Raw genomic sequence first — 21034 nt, 5'->3', positions numbered from 1 at the left:
CAAAGTAGCTAACAGTGTTAAGTTTGGGAACCACATGTCTGGATGAAATCATCCAAATGAGTCCAAATTTAAACGATGCGTAATTCTTTTCTTCTTCCTCCTCCCTTTTTTAAACTCGCTGTTTGAGCACACGCTGAGGCGCTGGTAGAGTGTGTGCGTGTGTGTGCGAGCGAGCGAGCGCGCGTGCGTGTAAACTCCTCCCATCTGTGGAGGACAGCGGCTGATGGATGATGAGCACCGCGCGCCTGGCTACAGACAGAGCGCGCGGTGCAGACGCACAACGGGACGCACGATAGTACCTTCACAGAAGTATTTAACTCTCACAGACACGCTGCACGAGGACCCTCACCTGCGCGAAGGGGAAATGGAGTTCAAATAGGCGCATCATCTTTATCTTCTTAAGGACTCACAGTGACCGTCGCGTTGAAATTCTGCACTTAGCGCTCAGAAATTCCAAGAAAATGTGGAGATACACGAACTTGTTCGCCTGTCTGCTGGTTTTGTGTAAGGAAGTGTCCTCGCAGGGCAAGGTAAGAGGAAGCTAATTGCATTTCCTATATTTGGGACTTGCACGGTCTATAAGATGTTGTAAATGAAATGCGTGCGCGTTGTTCGGAGTCTGTTCAGGTTAAGTTCATTACGCGTGTCCCGCTCTGTTATCTCTCACCTGCACCAACCCCTGCGTTGCGGTGCGTCAGACAGATAAGTAACTCGACTGATACCCAACATTTCCCCCTGCCAGACCTAGAATCTTTCCGTCTAAGGTCGGCAGATGGTTAGGGTTCTGTGTAATTTCTTATGATACGAAGTAATCCCCCAAATGAAGGTTTTTGTGTGACTCGACTAACCATGGGTGCACATAATGATACCTCCGGTGAACTCAGGCCGGGTGCCAGCTGAGTGTACAGGAGATGGCACCCAGTGGGGCAACGGTAATATCTGGCTGCCCTTGTTTTTACAGCTGCTGGACTGCAGCAACCCCTCACTCTCCCTCAGTCTAATCCACCTCCAATAACACACACACACACACGCGCGGCCTGAGGATAAAACACATGTACGCTTTATTACATGGACCAGGGACAGTGTTGTCTATGGCTTATTATGATGTGTGATTGCTTGCAGTTGTCTGCTCTGGATCCAATCAGGGAGGCAAAACCATTCCCAGTGCAGGTCAATGAAGAGCAAAGCCTCTAAGTAGCAGCAGTGGTTGTAATATGCGTAGCAGCAGTTAGAACAACATCAACTGTGGTCGTAGTGTTTAAAGGTCCCTCATGCTTTTCTGCAATCTGAAGCTTAAACAGCTTGTGTTTGTCCCTTTGCCTTCTCAGCTCAATAAAATCCCTTTTCCACTTTATTACGGGGGAGTATGACCTGTAACATCTCAGGGATAAAGTGGAACCTGGCTGTGAGCAATCCAACATCTGTGTTAGACCCCAGTCAGGCCAGGTGTCCAAGTGTGATGAAAAGCCTGAAACCAGAAAAATGGACACAGTTTTAGCCGCTTATACCTTTTGGAATGTTTACCCGGCACATGTGGCCGAAATCATCGTGTGTGTAGACTGAGGTGTACATTTGAAATGCTCCTTACAGTCCTATTTGCTTGAAACTCAGTTGTAACCATTATCCCTGAATATATAATGAATAATATAATTTCACTAAACAAATCAAAGTAAATAGAGTGCAGCAGATTCTTAACAGCCTCTAATAAGCCTCTATAAGCATTAATATATACATAAACACTGTATTTTCTACATACAAACACGCATAATATGCAAAACCTTTAACACAATAATAAAATGTGCTGTTTAATGAGGCTTTACCAGATTTCCGCAGCTTTCCACTCCAGGGCTCATCTGTATATATGACACCGAGACAGCTGTAGGGCTACATATGAGCGGTTTCATCTGTATGATTTGGTTTTCACATCAAATAATGTCACATATTTTTCATAGATATATAAATGTTGTAATACTCACATGCAGGGCTCAACAATATGTTAAGAATTCATCGTTATGGCGTTATCAACATGCATTTAACATGCATGCGCAAGGTTAATACACCTGAGATTAGCATTATATTGGAGCATTTTTTTAATACATCACGTCATATCATCACATTATTTAACTATAGCACATATTGCATGTTCTTGTAATATTGTGCAGCCCCGCTCCGTGGTCCTGTTCATTGCCAAAACCCGTTACTATCTCTGAAAGAACACGTGCTAGTAAGCGCTAGCTGGTAAAAAGCCATTAGCCAAAGCTAACTTTTAGCTTAAACTCTGGTTCTCCAACATTTGACTAACTTAATGTGGTATAGACACATAAAATGCACCACCTGAATCTAAAGATAATGGAGTACGAAACAGTGATGTTTTTTAATTGATTTCAAGACATTTCATGTACGTGACTCCATGAACAAGGTGAAGATACAATTACATCAGATCAGCTAGTGCTAGATGCTAATTAGCTCATCTTTGCAGAGCAACTGCTGCATTCTCTGTTCCTGCTGATTATGAACTCAATGTTTTAATATATATTTTTGGTCAAGTTAGCTTAAAATCCATCAATCTATCCATTCCCTGTATGTGGTTCATGCTATTCAGGGTCAGGGGGGGCTGTTGTCTGTCCCAGATGCCACCGAACAAGTGGCAGGGTCTCCGGCGTGGGAGACCCGGGCTCTATCGCTCGTGCACTCACGGCTTGTTCTTGAGTCTTTCATACCATCCATTTGTAGCCACTGATATAACAGTCCTGTTCAAGTAAAGGTGTCAAACTATACAAAATTTCAGTTGTGACTAAATTGCATTTAAAATAAAAATATTCACAAATTATTTTAGATTTATTAGAAGTTGGGATTTTACCTATATAAAAGATTTTTTAAAGGAAACAAATGTACTTTAACTGACACGCCGTCCTTTTTAAGACGGTGGTCCTGCTGATAATCTGGTTTTAACTGAGTTTTTTTCCTTTTCTTTTGAAGTATGAGTGAGTAGTGGGAGGATAGACGCAGCAGAGCAGAAACTGACTGCCGCTGAGAAACGCATGCAGACAGAAGTGATTACTCATAGTCAGCCTTTCACTATTTTAATTGGAACGTGTTCCAGAAAAACTGTTGCAAGTAAAAGTAAATGCTGCAAACCGTGTCCTTCTTCACTGCAGTTGGTCTGAACAGCAGAAGCATGTTTGCTGCTAACAGTCAGTGTTCTCCTGAGACAGCCTGGGGTAAGAAGTTTCTGGAAATAACGCTTTGCATGCTTGTTATGTTGGATATCTGACAGAAATGGGATAATCTTCTTCTTCTTCTTCTTCAGATGAGCTAGCATTTTTCATGAAACTGTCTCCCTTTCAACCTTTGATACATGTCCCTGTGTTCTATTATAAATACTGTGTCGGTTTACGCTTGCTTTTTTATAAAAATGGCACCGGTAAGCATATCAAAACCTAACATTCTTACTTCTTAAAAGGCTGTCATCAGCTGTCGTTTTGAGCTTAAAACAGTTTCATATCAGTGTACATCAGCCAAGATGTTTGCTGACACAGACAGACCCGTGAAAGGTGGATATTTACTCACATCTTGCTGTCACTGCTCTGTCTTTGTGGAGCAGAATAAGCATTTAAGCATTAAGCTATCAGTAATAGTGGCATTATTATCTTGTGAATTATTATTATAATAGTAGTAGTAGTAGTGGAAGTAATAGTATTAGTACCATTTAAAGGTTATCAGCTTGTGCTCAGTGTGTAAATATTCACTCACTATTTGGTTAAGAATGAACTTTGCCAAAAAACTGCTTTTGTTTCACTTGCTTTAGTGCAAGATTTTGTCATTTTTCCAAAGACAACACTCCCAGAAATGATTTGTTTTTAGTCTCTTCCATTCTTGTCATCGTTCGCTGTCAACTCCACCCCCCAAAATATGCAAAAACGTATCGTGCATATTAAAAATGACCTCAAAAGCTTGTACTGATTAATAAGAAAAACACTGCAGCATTAAGATTTCCCTTTGGGATTAACAAAGAATGTTTAAGAAAAACAAATTCATTTTTTTGAATTCTCGGTCTTGGAGTAGCTTGCGTAGTGACCCCTGTTTCTTTGGCTCTCCATCACTATCAGGTCTGCTCACAACACCAGACCTCATGGTGCAGCTACAATGACACGCTTTCAGGCCCATGTCTGCAGGAGATGCCCTGTGGACTGCAGCCAGACTGATGGTGGCGGCATTAATGAGAGACACAAAGCCGTCTTAGATGAGGGCATAAAGGGCACGAGAGGGCGGAGTGGAAACCAACATTTGCACATGCTTAGTGTGTTGGTTGTGTACAAACAGCAGGACGATCAGCACAAGGTCAGCTAAGGTGCAAGAGAAAGGAGACAACCAGTGAGAGACCAATCTGGAGCGTGATCTGGAGGCCATCAATGCATAATTTATGCTCTGGGGGGCTTTGTTGCTTTCACTGGTCAACTGCGATCGGATGATATCCTGTCATGGCATGTTATGCCAACAAAACTTCACTTAATTGGGGGTGTCACATGGGGCTTGATGAAGAGTCTACATTATCAGGGTGGAGAGGGTCCAGTTTGTGTTTGTGGTTAAAACATAGCTGCTGGAAGACTTTTATCATCTTTGACCCGACGCAGTGACCTGAGGACACATGATGAGCTGTCATTTCTTGGTTCTAAGTGTAGTTAGCCAATATTTTGCATGCTTTCTTTCACAGTTCCTGATACTTAAACTAACAATTGTCCTAAAAAATGAATCTGCTATGTGAAACTATGTGAACCTGCTTGCATCCCAGCATTATTTCCAGTATTTACATTTGAATCCTGTCCTTTACTCTTTAAAAAGGGAGAAAAGAACATCCTTTTGACCTCAAAGAAACCTCCCAGGATCATCTGTATTACTGCATCAAGTGCACGGATACTCTATCTATCCAAAGCAGCTGATAAGCAAGGAATACGCTGGGATTCAGCTTCTACCCGAAGCCTACTTTGATATGTAGACTTAGGATGTTGGGGATCAAACCAGCAACCTTCCAAGTAAAAGGTTATCACTGCATCTCCTCTAGTTTCACCCTGTTTGTCTTAGCTAGCTTTACATTATGATGTGTTTTTGCATCTAAAACCTGGCTGCAGACCCCAGGTCAGGTCCCATTTTCATCTCTTTTTAACCACTGAATGTAACCGTTTTTACTTTACTTTACGGAGAATGTTTGTTGGAAATATGTCTTGAAGTGTTCTAGCTTGAAGATAAAGTCTGAAAGTCAGTTTATTGTGTTTTTAGTGGAGTGTGGGACGTTTTTAAGGTCAGGTGCAGTGATTTATTTCAGTCTCATCTGTTGCCTGCAGACTTTCAAAGGCAGGAAAACTCCAGGAAGTGAGTGCGCTGGACCGAGAAATAATTCCCTGTAAAACCGCATTATGTTCAAACGGTTCTGGTCCTAATAGACAGATACTGTGTGTGACATCTGTGCAGGAAGGTTTCTCAGCGCATTGCTCAGCCTGAACCGCAGGTACAGCATACGACCTCAGAAAACAGCTGGGTGTGGCACTCGAGCGGCAGAATCCAAGTTCAAAGCAAACTGCTGAGTGAAACATAACCTGAAGCCTGCAGTTGGCAGTCTGCAGGACAACCAGAGCACTTTTCTTTGTTTTTCTTTGAATCTGGAGGTTCATCCTCTTCAGACTGCATGGCAGGTCTGCCCACAACTTCTTAAACTCAACCAAAAGCGCCTGTATTATTGATAAATAGATATTATAAACACATATGATCCATTATTTATCCTTGAAGGGACATTATAGAGAACAGCATCTTTATCACTGAACAGTGAAAAGCTCTGAAGCCGTTTAGCAGACTCGATAAACATCTGTTTTTTGAGAAATCATCTGGAGAAAAGGCATTGGCAGCATCAGCCATTCCACTCGAGTTTGAGGTCAGCAAACACACATGAACAATTAGGGAAGTGTCTCTTGTGCTTATGAATGAATTATTACAGTGTATGGACTTTATTAGGAAGCCATTCTGACAGCTTGAGTTGATTTGATTTATCTTGTTGAGGTAAAAAAAACTAATTGGAAACCCTTTAAAATGTATTACAAGTTTTTTTTTCTTCTTTTTGTTAATGTGACTAAAAGGAAACCCTCATATCTGTCATTTCTAAAGTCATTCGAATAAAAGTTAAAGGTCAGGATGTGTCAGTGTGTATGTAGCTTGTGATGTAGACACTGAATGCTTCAAAGGGTGTTTGGAGACGTAAACAGACCCAGAAGGAATGTAGATGTGTACCCCCAAAAGCAGCGAGTGCTTGATACACTTTGTGTTGCGCTAATTAGCATCCCCGTGCTAATTAGCATCCCGGTGCTAATTCCAGTGGTTTTGTCCGAATCACTGACCTCACGGTTCATCTCCAGACTCATGCCTATATTAAAATTCCTCCTTTGCACCAAGCTGATCTTTACAGTATGACTTTTTATCACAAGGACTGTTAATTAGATTAGAAAACAGGTGGACTCTTTGGGCTGGAATGTGCACCCGCTTTTGGTCTTAAACACTAACACTAAAGGGATAGTACGTCCTTCAAAGTCAGAAGCTTGATGGGTTTCAGACTGAGTAGACTTGGTGTTCAGTGGGCTTTTTTAGTGGGTTAAAACATAGAGAACAGAGAAATAGCTACAGCTCATAACAGAAGTAATGCTTTTGTTGTAGGAAGGCAGCTGAATACACTTGCTTTCTTTACTACCAGTTGTCGCCCTCATTACCAGCTGGCATTGCTGAAAAGGGAGGATATCCTTGTGTGTACGGACACGGCTGCAGATACAACGGGCTGGTACTACCAAAACACTGATTTAAATGCTGTAGCTAATGATGACAGCAGCCTTTTATGTAACACACATTGTGTTTTTAACAATTCTGAGCACAACTGGGGTTTGACTTCATCACTGCCAAGGCACGTTAGCTGTTAAAGGCTGCTGTAGTTGATCTAATAGAGCTCCCTGCAGCATGCAGGCTCTCTTCCTCCCATTGTGCAGACATGAGTTCACATTGTAGCTGTGTTCTTTTTGACCTGAAACTTGACTGCACTTGAGAGGTCAAAACTCAAAGCATGCGTTAAATGCTCTGTATCGTTCGTTATTACCACTCCTAATTGTGTTACCTGTTCTCATGCTGGTAAGTCAGTGTAGCATGAGATGCAGAGCTGTTAGTAATGCATACCAGCACATAGGATTTGACAGGAGAAGGAAGCAGCTGCTATGACTGGCAAAGGGTTTCAGATTTAGCATGATTAGCTGCTGCCAAATGTCACGTCTGCAGAGAAGCCAGTGAGGTAATGTCTTAGTCCTTCTGGAGAACCCAAAAAAATAAAAGAATCTGGTTAGATTTCTCCGACTTCCCCACCTGAAAGCAGCCCAAGCTGATGTACAGTTGTCTGCCTTTGGCTCGGGCTAAACAGTGCATTGGCATTGCCTCGTATGTCGGAGTTTAATCTGCTAATCCACTGTGTTTTCATGTGGCTGTAGCATTTGTCATCCTGCTGCCTTTTCACTTGACATGGGTCAGGATTTGCTGGGCTCTGCACACAAGAGTCCTGCCCCATATCAGACCCCCTTCAAGTATGTCTGCTGTAATGGAAGGGAAAGCTCACACCCCACCCTCCACCATCCCCATCACTCGACCCGCATTCCTTCACTAATGAGCCCCCCCTTACTTCCACTAAGCCTGCAGCTGTACTGCCCAAAGACATCCAAAACTGTGTAAAACTTGTAACTATGGAAACCAATCAAATAGTACAACATTCCCACGTCACTCGATACCTTGATCTGATGTAATCTAAGTTTTATTTGAGATACTGTGAAAATTAGATCACTTTAGATTAAGATTAAGAAGATTAAGAATTAGCTGCTACCATGTACTGTTCTGGGTGAAGCAAACTCTTGTGGGCTCTGCTCTGTCCCGTTACTGACTCTGGGATCATGGTACCTCCTGAAATCAGTCTGAACACACATTTGGTCAGATCAGATAGCAAGCCTGTGAAGCAAGATGATGGATTTACGCAGGTAGGAGAACTTTACTGAGTTGTTTGCCAGCTCAACATCACAGCTTGAACAGTTTATGAAATATGCAATAAGTCTTTCTGGCTGAATTCTTGTGTGAGACCCATCTCCACCTCATGGGAAATGTGTGGAATATTCGCTTCTGCTGCCACGCATTGTCTCTTGTTTATAAAGTGAGCCGCAGTCTGCACAGGGCCTGTCATCATACATGGCAGCCAAAGGCCAGCTGGTGACACAGTTGAGTGAGCTATGGTTCCCTCAGAGGCTTTCCTCCGAATCACAACAGCTAACTTTCAAAAGAGGGGAAGCATGTGTTTATTTTTCAAAATCGCTTTCCTTCCTATGCTTCAGACGACTGAAAAATAACGGTTTCACTGGTGGAGGAAGGATTAAAGCAGCTCAACATACACCCTGAGTAACGGCCACGTTTTAAGGGTTTATTTGGATAAAAATCCAGTGCAGATATCCCTGCTTCACAAGCTGTGAATCTGAAAGGTTCTTATGGCATAAAAACAAAAAGTTAGACTCAGAACACGATCTTTTTAGGTTTAAACACGGGAATGATTCACCTTCTGCGCTTCAGATCTTTGGGGAGACCGAGCCTGTTCGGATGACATCAGAAGGCTCTGACTGCCGCTGTAAGTGCATCATGCGCCCTCTGAGCAAGGACGCCTGCCTTCGGCTGCGGAGCGGCAGCGTGCGCGTGGAGGACTTCTACACGGTAGAGACGGTCAGCTCCGGATCGGACTGCAAGTGCTCGTGCACGGCCCCGCCGTCCTCCCTCAACCCCTGTGAGAATGAGTGGAAGATGGAGAAGCTGAAGAAACAGGCCCCCGAATTATTGAAGGTGAGGAGATGGAGGAGCTCTGAGTTACTTTGGGTGTTTATATAAAGTTTCAGTTTATTATAATGGAATCAGTCGCTCTTTGTGGTGCAAATAGAATAAACTTTTCTTGTTTGGTTGCTCTGTTATTCTTCCATAAGTTATGGTTTGCAAACAAGCTTCCTTTAATGAATCTTAAGCTGTTTAGCTCACATCCTGTTTCTGCCTCTGAAGGCCAGGTTTCTTATCTAAGCTTTTGTTACAGGTTATTTCTTAAAGTTAGGAATGTTGTTCCTTGAAAAAAACCTTGATACACAAGACACTGATCCTGTATTTTCTTTTTTTTTTGGGAAGTTTTAACCATTTTTAGCAGCTCCAACAGTTCTTTACATAGTTAAGAGTAGAGCAGTTAAGATCTTCAGTAAATTCAAGGGCAATATTACCTTTGCAGTTTCATATGTATTCAGTAAGAAGTGGAGGTGAAACCATCCCATGAATCATACTTTGACATGTAATTGCTTTGGATATCTGTGGTGATTCCTTGGCTCATTATCCAGACCCTAAACCTAACCACAACCTAATTGTAACCCGAACCGTAAAACCCAGTTTTGACTCTCAAAAAAACCCTCTTAAAACATGTGGGGCCCACCAGTTGTTCTTCACAAGCCCACAAGTATTGTTGGCTCCTCATTTGAACCCAATGTTTATGGAAAAGCAACTGTACACACAGCCACATTTTCAGAGGGAAGCGCAGCGATAAGCAGCTGATTCTGCCCCAGTTTAGGTGGAAGATTTAAAAGGGGGAATAGCTTAAGTTGGGAGTGTTGTCACCTCTGAATCAGCTACACCTAGAGAGTCTGACGTAATGCGGCTCATGTTGCAACCCAGATCAGATACAGATCTGCTACACTGATATTCTGCAGTTAAGAAAGTGTTGTGAAAGAATAGCTGTTGCAGATGTCAAGATGTGTAAAAATTTGAGGTAAGAAAACCTCCAAATTGGACCAACATGAACCTTAAACTGAGAGCTGTAGAAGTCAATGGAGGCAATCAGGGTAAAGGTTTTGGGATGGCACTCTATGTATTACTACAGTTCAATAGAGGCCCATAAAGCTGTCAGGTCTGTGTTTAGGAGATGGTGAATGATGCTTTTTCTCCTTTTATGGCCTGAATGACCAGCTCCAGTCTATGGTGGATCTCCTTGAGGGAACCCTCTACAGCATGGATCTATTGAAAGTCCACTCCTACATCAACAAGGTGGTCTCCCAGATGAACACCTTAGAAGAGGTATGAAAAAAACACATTCACCCCCTTAAATGATTGGAATCGATGGGGTGGTGACAATGATTAATGTTTTTCCTACAGACAATCAAGACTAACCTAACAAGAGACAATGAGTTTGTCCGGGACAGCATGATGAGTCTCACCAACCAGTTCAAAAGATATGAGAACTACTCCAACATTATGATGAGCATCAAGAAGGAGATCTCCAGCCTGAGCCTGCAGCTGCTGCAGAAAGACTCCGCTGAGAGCAAAGCGCAGGTCAGAGTCAACACAATTTGAGTTTAAGCTCTGTCTCAAGCTGTTTTAGGTGCTGAGACCTGAGAGAAAATCAGCTCTAGTTCTGTTTCCAGTCAGTTGTGAAGCAAATTTGATGCAAACTGATGTCTTTACAGGGAACTCGTGATGAGAAAACCAAGACTGGTGTAAAAGTCCCAAACAAAAAGACCCCTGCTGCCAAACCCCCTCCCAAGCCCCCCAAAGAAAAGCTAGTCAAGCCAAAGAAAGAGGTCCTTAAACCCGTGAAACCCGTCAAACCCGACCCTACAGCAAAAGCTAAGGTGGTTGGGCACCAGCCGGGCGTGGTGAGGGGCATCACCTACTACAAGGCTTCAAAAACGGATGAAGGCGAGCACCGGGGAGGTGAGAGTTCTGTGCAATCTGGATGCTGTGTTCAGTGAAAGCCACACCCTGTGAGCTAAAACAAACAATGTGCTCGCACATTAGCTGAATTCCCACGCCCAAATGCGTGTGATCCACTGTGGGTGTTGAAAATAATGCACATTTGTTTCTTCTGCAGTCTCTTCTGAGCTCACATGACACTTTGCTGGATCAGGGTCAGTCAGCAGACACAGATTAATAGAATCCAAGGCTTTTATTTTCTTGATTTACTCCAACAGAGGACAGTATACCATCTCTGGAGAATGTTTTTTCACTCAAATAAGGGATAAAGGCTGTTCTGTTGCACACTTCCCTCTGAAGCAATAAAACAGACAATCCACTGCTATGCAGCACACAATACAAGATCTATTCTGGTGTTTTCAGCTAAGCTGATCTGATCAGCATGCAGTTGGATTACTGATGTATTCAGCAAGCAGAAAATCCAAATCTCTCACTGACAAAATACATGGAGCTGATGGAATGCTGTCTCAATACATGCTGCCATGTCCATGCCATGCTTCTCTCCTCACAGCGGAGTAAGGGACCCTCACCCCTGCAGAGAGAACATTTCCTGGCTCTTTTCAGGCATCTCGATGAGCGGAAAGCATCAGAACAGAGCACACACAGTGCTGTCGAAGTGCATGTTCTGCTTTGCATGGGAATCTGCTCGCCACACTCGTCAAATCGCTGAAACGCCTACTTTGCATTTCCGTTATCTGTAGCTCAGACCAGGGTCCACGAACCCTTGTTGCCCCTAGTTACACTCATTTTAACAGCCCGAAAACTTGCAAAAACCCAGAATAAACAGTTTACAGCAGGAACAGACTTTAAAGCCCTGATCTTACTCAGTGATGTGCAAGGATCCCAATGCAATATTCAGATATATGAAAACACTTCATACATCGAGTGGCGACCTGACTGCAAGATGAAGGGCTGTTTAGTTGTTTTCGAATGTAATAATGAGCTACATCAGAGCATTGTTCACTTTTTAACACACACATGCAGTAGATGATGCCGTTATCTGCAGACAGGCTCTTTGCAGAGGCCTTGTAATGCTTAACCTTAAACTCAAAGGTTAGAGCAGTGAAGCATGGGAAGCACAGAACCTCACGCTGTCAAAGCTGAGCTGGTCAAGTAGGAAATTCCTTATCTGCAATGTGGACAAAGAGGATAAAAACAACTATTTTTATGACATGGAGGCTAGAGAATAAAGATATTCTTCAACTCCTTCCAACAACGATGTCTTTGTGCATAAATCAACAATCTATCATGAAGCTGGATAATAAAAAATATCCAAGTTCCTTTCACTTAATCACAAAAGTTGCCGCTTTTGAGACATGGATCGTCCCGATTCACATGCATGATGGCGTCCAGAGGGGACTCAAACCCAGTGATAGCTTTAAAATGCTAACAGGCTAACAGCATTCTGCTTTGATTCAAGTCGGGGTCATAAATAAAGTAAAACAACAATAATACAGAAGAATTTTGGATGGAGAAATGAGAAAGAAAAGCCTAATGAACTGAACATGTAGGCTAAAATAAGACCAGTGCAGCTCTTTATGGATGACTTGCACTACTTCATCACAGCACAAACATTTATTTGAGCGGTCTTTGATCCGTGCTGGAGGAAAGTAATAAAAGCTGCACAACGTCTGCTTTCCTGAGCACAGACGGATGTTCCATCCGTTAACAAATGGCTGACGGTCCTCTTTCACACAACCAGCTGGCTGGAAGGAGATGGAACCAATTTGTTGTCCTTTCCACGCTGAGGACTTGTTTTGAATCCACAGATTGTAAATAACAGATAGACGTAGGCACAGAGACGGCCATCTTTGTCCCACAGCCCAAAAACATGCATGTTGGGTTAACTGGAGCTTCTACATTAACTGTAGGAGTGTGCATGGTTGTTTGTGTCAAATCTCCAGCTGGGATCCGAAGCAGGATCCTGATGAGAGGCAACCACCATGTTTAAAAACACCAGAAGGATCCTTTTTAACTGCAGGGACAACCGTTTTTGGCTCGTTTTTATTGGCTTAATCTTTCAGCCCCAGGTTTCTGCTGTGTTACATCTAAATTTAGTTAATTGTTTGAAATCATCTCTGAAAATAACTTCCTCTTGCTGTCATCGGGTCCATGTGTTCGCAGTATGTGTGTCAGGAAGAAACTCTGCTTTTGTAGCGCTGCTTTAATTTCCCACACATCTGCATAACAGAAGATCAGCAGAGCAGAGCCAGACTCCTAAAGACAGAGAGAGGGGGGGAGGGATGGAGGGATGGATGGATGGATGGATGGATGGATGGATGGATGGATGGATGGATGGATGGATGGATGGATGGATGGATGGATGGATGGATGGATGGATGGATGGATGGATGGATGGATGGATGGATGGATGGATGGATGGATAGATAGATAGATAGATAGATAGATAGATAGATAGATAGATAGATAGATAGATAGATAGATAGATAGATAGATAGATAGATAGATAGATAGATAGATAGATGGATGGATGGATGGATGGATGGATGGATGGATAGATGGATGGATGGATGGATAGATGGATAGATAGATACGAAGATAGATGGATGGATAGATAGATAGATAGATAGATAGATAGATAGATAGATAGATAGATAGATAGATAGATAGATAGATAGATAGATAGATAGATAGATAGATAGATAGATAGATAGATAGATAGATAGATAGATAGATAGATAGATAGATAGATAGATAGATAGATAGATAGATAGATAGATAGATAGATAGATAGATAGATAGATAGATAGATAGATAGATAGATAGATAGATAGATGGATAGATAGATGGATAGATAGATAGATAGATAGATAGATAGATAGATAGATAGATAGATAGATAGATAGATGGATGGATGGATGGATGGATGGATGGATGGATGGATAGATGGATGACAGATGGATGGATGGATGGATGGATAGATGGATAGATGGATAGATGGATAGATAGATAGATAGATAGATAGATAGATAGATAGATAGATAGATAGATAGATAGATAGATAGATAGATAGATAGATAGATGAAATAACAATCTGAAAAGTAGCTTTTCCATTTTTGTTAAAAGCTAAATGCTATCTCATCATGCACCGTGACAAAAAGCTTGGGAAATGGTGAAGTTGAACAGGAAAAAGGCAGGAAACTGTGGGTCTGATGTACCGCCTTGTGATAGATGTGTCTGTGACCTCGTAGAACAAAGCCTTAGTCAGGGAGCTGCATGCTACAGTAATGTGAATGAAGGTTTTACAGTTTAAATACAGTAAGTGGGGACATGCATCACTCTGCCCTAAAGTAACCATCACTAACAAGATCAAGGAGCTGCTCGTTTGCAGCTATAAAAAGTGGACAGTGTTACCCTGTCCTGCTTCAGCTGTATTTTCCCTGAATTCTGGCTTTGTTTAGTAAAAGGCTTTTCCTTGTTTTCGCTCTTTTCCTGACTTCCTCTCCTCCCTTTCAGACCACGCTGCTAAAACATACACCGTCCATCATGTGACAGAAAACCAGTCTGAGGACGGAGAGGCTGAAACGATTCTGGAAACCGTGGAAGCTACCGTCTCTGAGCCCATCGACACCACTGCGGCAGACACTGCTAACAACACTGCTACCGCTGCCACAGCCACTAGCACCACGGCTTCCACCACTGCAGGACCCACTACTATTCGAACCCAGAGTGCACCAGGACTCGAAAGACCAGCTCCAACAATCGTGCTAATGCTGGACAACTCAAACAACAACAGCCGGCCCAGTCTCCACAGAGCAGGTGTGTGCTACAAGCCGAGCTGTGAGAAAGCTCAGGCTGTGGAAGAAGCCCACGATAAAGCAGGCCCACAGGCTGAATGTTCTGCTTGTTACTTCCAGGAAAGATCCTCAACTGCGAAGGGACTCTGGGATCCATCGAACGGCCAGAGAAGCAACACAGCTATGGGCGCAATGAAGGAGCCTGGATGAAGGATCCTCTGGCGAAAGACTCCAAGATCTACGTCACCAACTATTATTATGGCAATAATCTTGTGGAGTTCCGCAACCTGGACAACTTCAAGCAAGGTGTGTGTCAGCTGAGTGTTTTTACAGTAATGAACAGCATTTCTCCATGAAGCAGAGCTCCATATCTCTGTATTTAAGCTCAGTCCGTGAGGTAAAAACAACCAGAAGTGGAGGATATTTAAGCACAAAGTCCTGCTTTTTACGAAGAGTTAGTGTTGTTTTCTGCTGTGCAGTTCATTAAAATAACTTTATGAAGCATTTTGTTATTTAAGAAATAAACCAACATTTAATGAACTGGAAACCACGCCATTAATTAGCGGTTCCACCCTTTTTACACACCAAATGAGGCCTCTCTTCATCCCAGGCCTGCTCAGGATCTTTTATGACCATGCAGATGTGTTTGCAGAGCGGGATGATACCCTATTTGGATGCTTTAGGCTACCCAGAGCTGTTCTCATGCACTTTTGCAGTCATTTAGAGCCAGCACAGCAGAGCCAGACACAACAGTCCAACCACATGTGCGGGTTATCTCGACCTTGGGCATTTTGGCCTTTCAGCGGAAGCTGGGAGACGTATAACAGCCGTCCATCAGCCATGCAGTAAATCAACTGGCCACATAATACATAAAGTTACAGTCAAGACGGGATTTAATTCTCCTGCTGGTCTCCCTAACACCATTGGTGCAATAATTAGATCTATTCCCACACCTCAGCCACTATATATCCCTCCACTTAATGAATGTGGTCCCCTGCTTCCCTGGAGGAGCACACGACTCCTTCTTCCTACAGAGCTGGTTACACATTTTCTACTTCATCTTAATAAAATCTGCCACAACCAAGAAGGCAAAAGGGGCTGCAGAAGGGTACTGTATGGGAATGTGTCAGTATTAAAAGATATAAACCAATGGTTAGATAGATAGATAGATAGATAGATAGATAGATAGATAGATAGATAGATAGATAGATAGATAGATAGATAGATAGATAGATAGATAGATAGATAGATAGATAGATAGATAGATAGATAGATAGATAGATAGATAGATAGATAGATAGATAGATAGATAGATAGATAGATAGATAGATAGATAGATAGATAGATAGATAGATAGATAGATAGATAGATAGATAGATGGATAGATAGATAGATAGATGGATAGATAGATGGATAGGTAGATAGATAGATACGAAGGTAGGTAGATAGATAGATAGATAGATAGATAGATAGATAGATAGATAGATAGATAGATAGATAGATAGATAGATAGATAGATAGATAGATAGATAGATAGATAGATAGATAGATAGATAGATAGATAGATAGATAGATAGATAGATAGATAGATAGATGGATGGATGGATGGATGGATGGATGGATGGATGGATGGATGGATGGATGGATGGATGGATGGATGGATGGATGGATGGATGGATGGATGGATGGATGGATGGATGGATGGATGGATGGATGGATGGATGGATGGATGGATGGATGGATGGATGGATGGATGGATGGATGGATGGATGGATGGATGGATGGATGGATGGATGGATGGATGGATGGATGGATGGATGGATGGATGGATGGATGGATGGATGGATGGATGGATGGATGGATGGATGGATGGATGGATGGATGGATGGATGGATGGATGGATGGATGGATGGATGGATGGATGGATGGATGGATGGATGGATGGATGGATGGATGGATGGATGGATGGATGGATGGATGGATGGATGGATGGATGGATGGATGGATGGATGGATGGATAGATAGATAGATAGATAGATAGATAGATAGATAGATAGATAGATAGATAGATAGATAGATAGATAGATAGATAGATAGATAGATAGATAGATAGATAGATAGATAGATAGATAGATAGATAGATAGATAGATAGATAGATAGATAGATAGATAGATAGATAGATAGATAGATAGATAGATAGATAGATAGATAGATAGATAGATAGATAGATAGATAGATAGATAGATAGATAGATAGATAGATAGATAGATAGATAGATAGATAGATAGATAGATAGATAGATAGATAGATAGATAGATAGATAGATAGATAGATAGATAGATAGATAGATAGATAGATAGATAGATAGATAGATAGATAGATAGATAGATAGATAGATAGATAGATAGATAGATAGATAGATAGGTAGGTAGGTAGGTAGGTAGGTAGGTAGGTAGGTAGGTAGGTAGGTAGGTAGGTAGGTAGGTAGGTAGGTAAAAGAAAATAAAGAAAGGTACGATAGGATAGAAACTTGGAATAAAATCTGATTTTCTTTAGTGCTTATAGCACCATGAACTGTAAAATAAAAGCACATTAATGTACATGTAGCAAAGCAGAATCATACGTAACCACATCTGATCCACTTAGAGCGACTGAGCCGTGTAACATTTGCTCTTCAATCCTTTTCCCGTCCTTCATCCACAGCTTCTGGTAAGATAAACACAGGTGAGAAACCACTGGCAACCTCTGAATTTAACCATTTCTACATTAAATATTCCTTTTTTTGGGTGGTAAAGCAGGTCTTTTAAGGACATATCTTCACCACATCTTTATTCAATCGTTCTAACCTCACTTATTACCCTTTTTAAATGTATAGCTATGTTTTTAACATAAACTTTGCCTGATATTGATTCATGGTGAGCTCCGTGGAGAGCCTCGTCTTCGCTGTTTCGTGGCTTCGGTGGGAAAGAAAGTCCTTTCCCGCCACGTCCCAGTCAGCTGAGGAATTGGATTCCACTTTCTAAGAGAGTCAGGATGATCTGTGCTTGTTGATCTTGATGTGTTTGGACAATGGTTTTCTAAATGCATTTACATGTAAGGCGTCCTGTGGCGCCGTGAGCATACGGCTGTGTGCGGATGACTTGGTATCTTGGTGAGTGGCAGTGACTCCTGCTGTTCCTTGACATGTGCTTTGGCCTTTCCTTTGAACTGAGCACAGCGGAGGGGAATTAAGTGTATGGGCTGGCTTTAGGCATAAGGCTGGAGTGGGGGGAGGTGGGTTCTACTGCACAATGTTTTTCACTGGCCCTCACTGATCATCGTTATCTACATCAGACTTCCTGAGGTTGGAGAGTTAGGATAGTAGATAGGATGTGATTAGAAAATGACACCTATAGTACAAAGTGTGTATTTTCAGGAGTGAACTCCTAAACAAACTGCATCACTGTCATGTTAAGCCAGTGTGCATACAGTCTGGCGTTGTAAAAACAAGCCCAACAAGAGCGGCTCCGTGTATCCAATTCATAGTAAATATGGCTTAATGTATCTGTTGGTCTGCAGTATCCAGAAGGGCCTGTTTATTGCACAGCCTACACACACACACACACACATCGGGCTTTTACTCTGCTGTTTCAGGCCTGAACACATGCTGTCGACATGAATGAGAATAAGTTCTGTCACTTAATTGGCTTCTTAACCAAATAAACATTCATTATGTCCTGCTTTGCAAAATCTTTGGATGTTAACAAGTCAAAACGAATCTCAAATAGCTTGTGGGATTACATTTTGTCTTCAAGGTTTGAAGCCAAAGTGTCGGAGGAACAGTTGCCAAGAGAGAGAAATCCCCAAAGGCTGGCTTGAAAAAGTCTAGTTATATTTGATGTATATGTGCAGGTTGTTGCAGGATAACAACCCCATCAGCACAGTTTTCTTGTTACTGGAGCTCAGAAGGTGTGTACGACTTTAAGCTGGGCAGTTTAGACCAACAGTGAAATAACTAGGGGCGGGGGGGTTAATACATAAGCACCAGAAGCACCGAAACAAGTCCAGAGTTCTTCTTCTGGTTTATTTATCACCCTCGGAAATAAATCTGCAGATCTTAAGAGCAAGAAATGTTAGAAAAGATTTGGCACTATGAGTCATTTGTATTTCAAAATAAACCAGAAACTTTGTTGTTCAGTTAATTTAGTCAAATTTAGTCTAATTTTACATCTCAAGCCTACAGCTCTTACAGTGTAGTCACTTTTTAAGACAGTCTGATATCAGCTTTATCGTTAAAATCTGGAGGTATTGGCTTGTGTTCATTCAACACAGTTCCTGCAGTTGGGAGGATGTGAACAATTCTCAGAGTGCAGTCTGGCTTTTCTTGGATCTTGGTCGAGGCGTCACTGGTCCACATTGCCAGAACTGGCCCTCATAGATCGCATTACTATGTTTTCTATGGATCTGGTCTGCAGAAAGTAAGCAGAAGCTAACGTGATGTTCTTGTTTGTCTCAGGGCGCTGGAGTAACCTTTTCAAACTGCCTTACAACTGGATCGGCACGGGCCACGTGGTTTACAACGGAGCGTTTTACTACAACAGAGCGTTCACAAAGAACATCATCAAGTACGATCTGAGGATGCGGTACGTGGCCGCCTGGACGCTGCTGCACGACGTGGTTTACGAGGACACCACGCCCTGGAAGTGGAGGGGCCACTCGGACATCGACTTTGCAGTGGACGAAAGTGGCCTGTGGGTGATCTACCCTTCCATGGACTATGATTACAACCAGCAAGAGGTGATTATCATCAGCAAACTGGATCCCGGGGACCTGTCCCTGAAAAAAGACACAACCTACAGGACAGGCCTCAAGCGGAACTCTTATGGAAACTGCTTCATCATCTGCGGCGTCTTGTACGCCGTCGACGTGTACAACCAGAAAGACGGAGAGGTGAACTATGCTTACGACACTCACACCAACACTGAGGCAATCCCACGCTTGCCTTTCGTCAACGAGTTCTCGTACACCACCCAGATCGACTACAACCCCAAGGAGAAGCTCCTGTATGCCTGGGACAATGGCAATCAGCTCACATATCGGGTCAGTTTTCTTGACGAGTGAACAGATAAGCTCATCGTAGACGTGCCAATGTGGCGCCCGAATAGAACGTTCTCAGTATTCGCCAGACTTAAAGCAGCCATATGGGACTCAGCAGGACAAAGGATGTACCTACACCAGCCTTTCAGTACCACTGCATGCATTCAAGTTACTGACCTCACAATGTGCCAAACATCCATGCCTCAGACGTCTGTTGTGATGCGACTGAACAGGGAATTATCTCACCGGTTGAGCTCAAATCAGCGAAGAAGTAAAGAAATGTCTTCATTAGGTCCGGCTAACAAGCAGAGAAACAGATGTTTTATTCAAAGTAAATCCCAGAACAGAACAGGAAGCGTTTTTTTTATCTGAAGGGACGACTTTTGGAGTCATCTCCAGATTTCATTTTGCTAGTTTGACTCACACTCGAGCACTTGCAAACATCAGGTTTTATGTCTCCGTAAAGATTTGTCTCATATGTCGAACATATTGTCTTCAGAAAGCATTCAGACCTTTTTACTTTTTCAATATGCATTTTACAAATTTATTCATGTACAAAAGTAATTACACCCTTTACTGCGCCTCCAAAACCTGTTTTTTAGGCTGAAGCACCATTTTAACCAGGCCAGCGACATCATTTCTGCCTCCTGACTCCATCCTGTCACCAAGCACTTTGATCAGAAATCTGCTTGATTAGCTCGCTGTCTCTTTACCACTGAAGTCGCTTTAAGGACCGTGTGAAATATGATATAAATACCAAAAAATAAAAAATAAAAGCTTAAGATTCTTGTATCTACATGAATTAATTTGACAGTAACATAAAACTTTTGTATAAAGGTGTGCAGCTTTTTTTATTTTAATAACATTTGTGTAACCACCACATACATCGTAATGGATTATTTGAACATTTTCTAACTGAATAACTGCCAGCCGTGTGCATACAGAGCGGCCGCTGGCTGTGCCATCGCCAATAAAACCCACGGAACTGGTTTGTCTCTTTAGTGACTGACAGAGCAGGAACTGTAAGCTTTATAGCACACGAGGAACTCTGTTTTGGTCATCTGCTGCATTAAAAAGCTTTTTTAAGGTCATTCCAACTGCGGTATTTACAAATATAAAATGTAACAGTGCTTGAAACGAGTTGTGCTTGTGCTTTGAAATAAAATTTCCTTTCTGAAATTCTGTTGTGAACTGTGTAAATTAGCCCACGAAGACCCAGAGAAGCCATCGGACTGCACGGCTCGCCTCGCCTCGCCCCTCTTCTGAATGACCAGTGACTCACATCTTCTGATTCCTTGAGCTCCCATGAGCTGTGTTTAGCTTTGGGGTGAAGGTCACCGTGCTCTGCTTGATTTCTGTCCCAAAATAC

The 21034-nt window shown here is 42.3% G+C and overlaps 1 protein-coding gene across 1 annotated transcript; it reads left to right on the top strand.

Annotated features, from left to right (window-relative positions):
• The first annotated feature begins 220 nt into the window (after positions 1 to 220).
• On the top strand, positions 221 to 20747 carry LOC140309371 (olfactomedin-like protein 2A). Its single transcript, XM_072387209.1, has 8 exons — positions 221 to 530; positions 8629 to 8892; positions 10048 to 10155; positions 10234 to 10410; positions 10545 to 10791; positions 14308 to 14610; positions 14709 to 14894; positions 19085 to 20747. Exons 1-8 carry the CDS (start codon positions 462 to 464, stop codon positions 19687 to 19689), a joined length of 1959 nt encoding a protein of 652 aa, XP_072243310.1. The 5' UTR covers positions 221 to 461; the 3' UTR covers positions 19690 to 20747.
• The last annotated feature ends 287 nt before the right edge of the window (positions 20748 to 21034 follow it).

This window comes from Leuresthes tenuis, unplaced genomic scaffold (assembly GCF_036924035.1).
Source record: "Leuresthes tenuis unplaced genomic scaffold, fLeuTen1.0.hap1 SCAF_6, whole genome shotgun sequence".
Classification (NCBI taxonomy): Eukaryota; Metazoa; Chordata; class Actinopteri; order Atheriniformes; family Atherinopsidae; genus Leuresthes; species Leuresthes tenuis.
The sequence above is the reverse complement of the archived record's forward strand: the minus strand, read 5'-3'. Positions and strand labels throughout refer to the sequence as shown.

Coding starts and splice junctions, on each gene's coding strand:
- LOC140309371 (XM_072387209.1), top strand. CDS start 462: ATGTGGAGATACACGAACTTGTTCGCCTGTCTGCTGGTTTTGTGTAAG. Junction 10,411..10,544: donor CCGCTGAGAGCAAAGCGCAG/GTCAGAGTCAAC, acceptor ATGTCTTTACAG/GGAACTCGTGATGAGAAAAC. Junction 14,611..14,708: donor GCCCAGTCTCCACAGAGCAG/GTGTGTGCTACA, acceptor TGTTACTTCCAG/GAAAGATCCTCAACTGCGAA.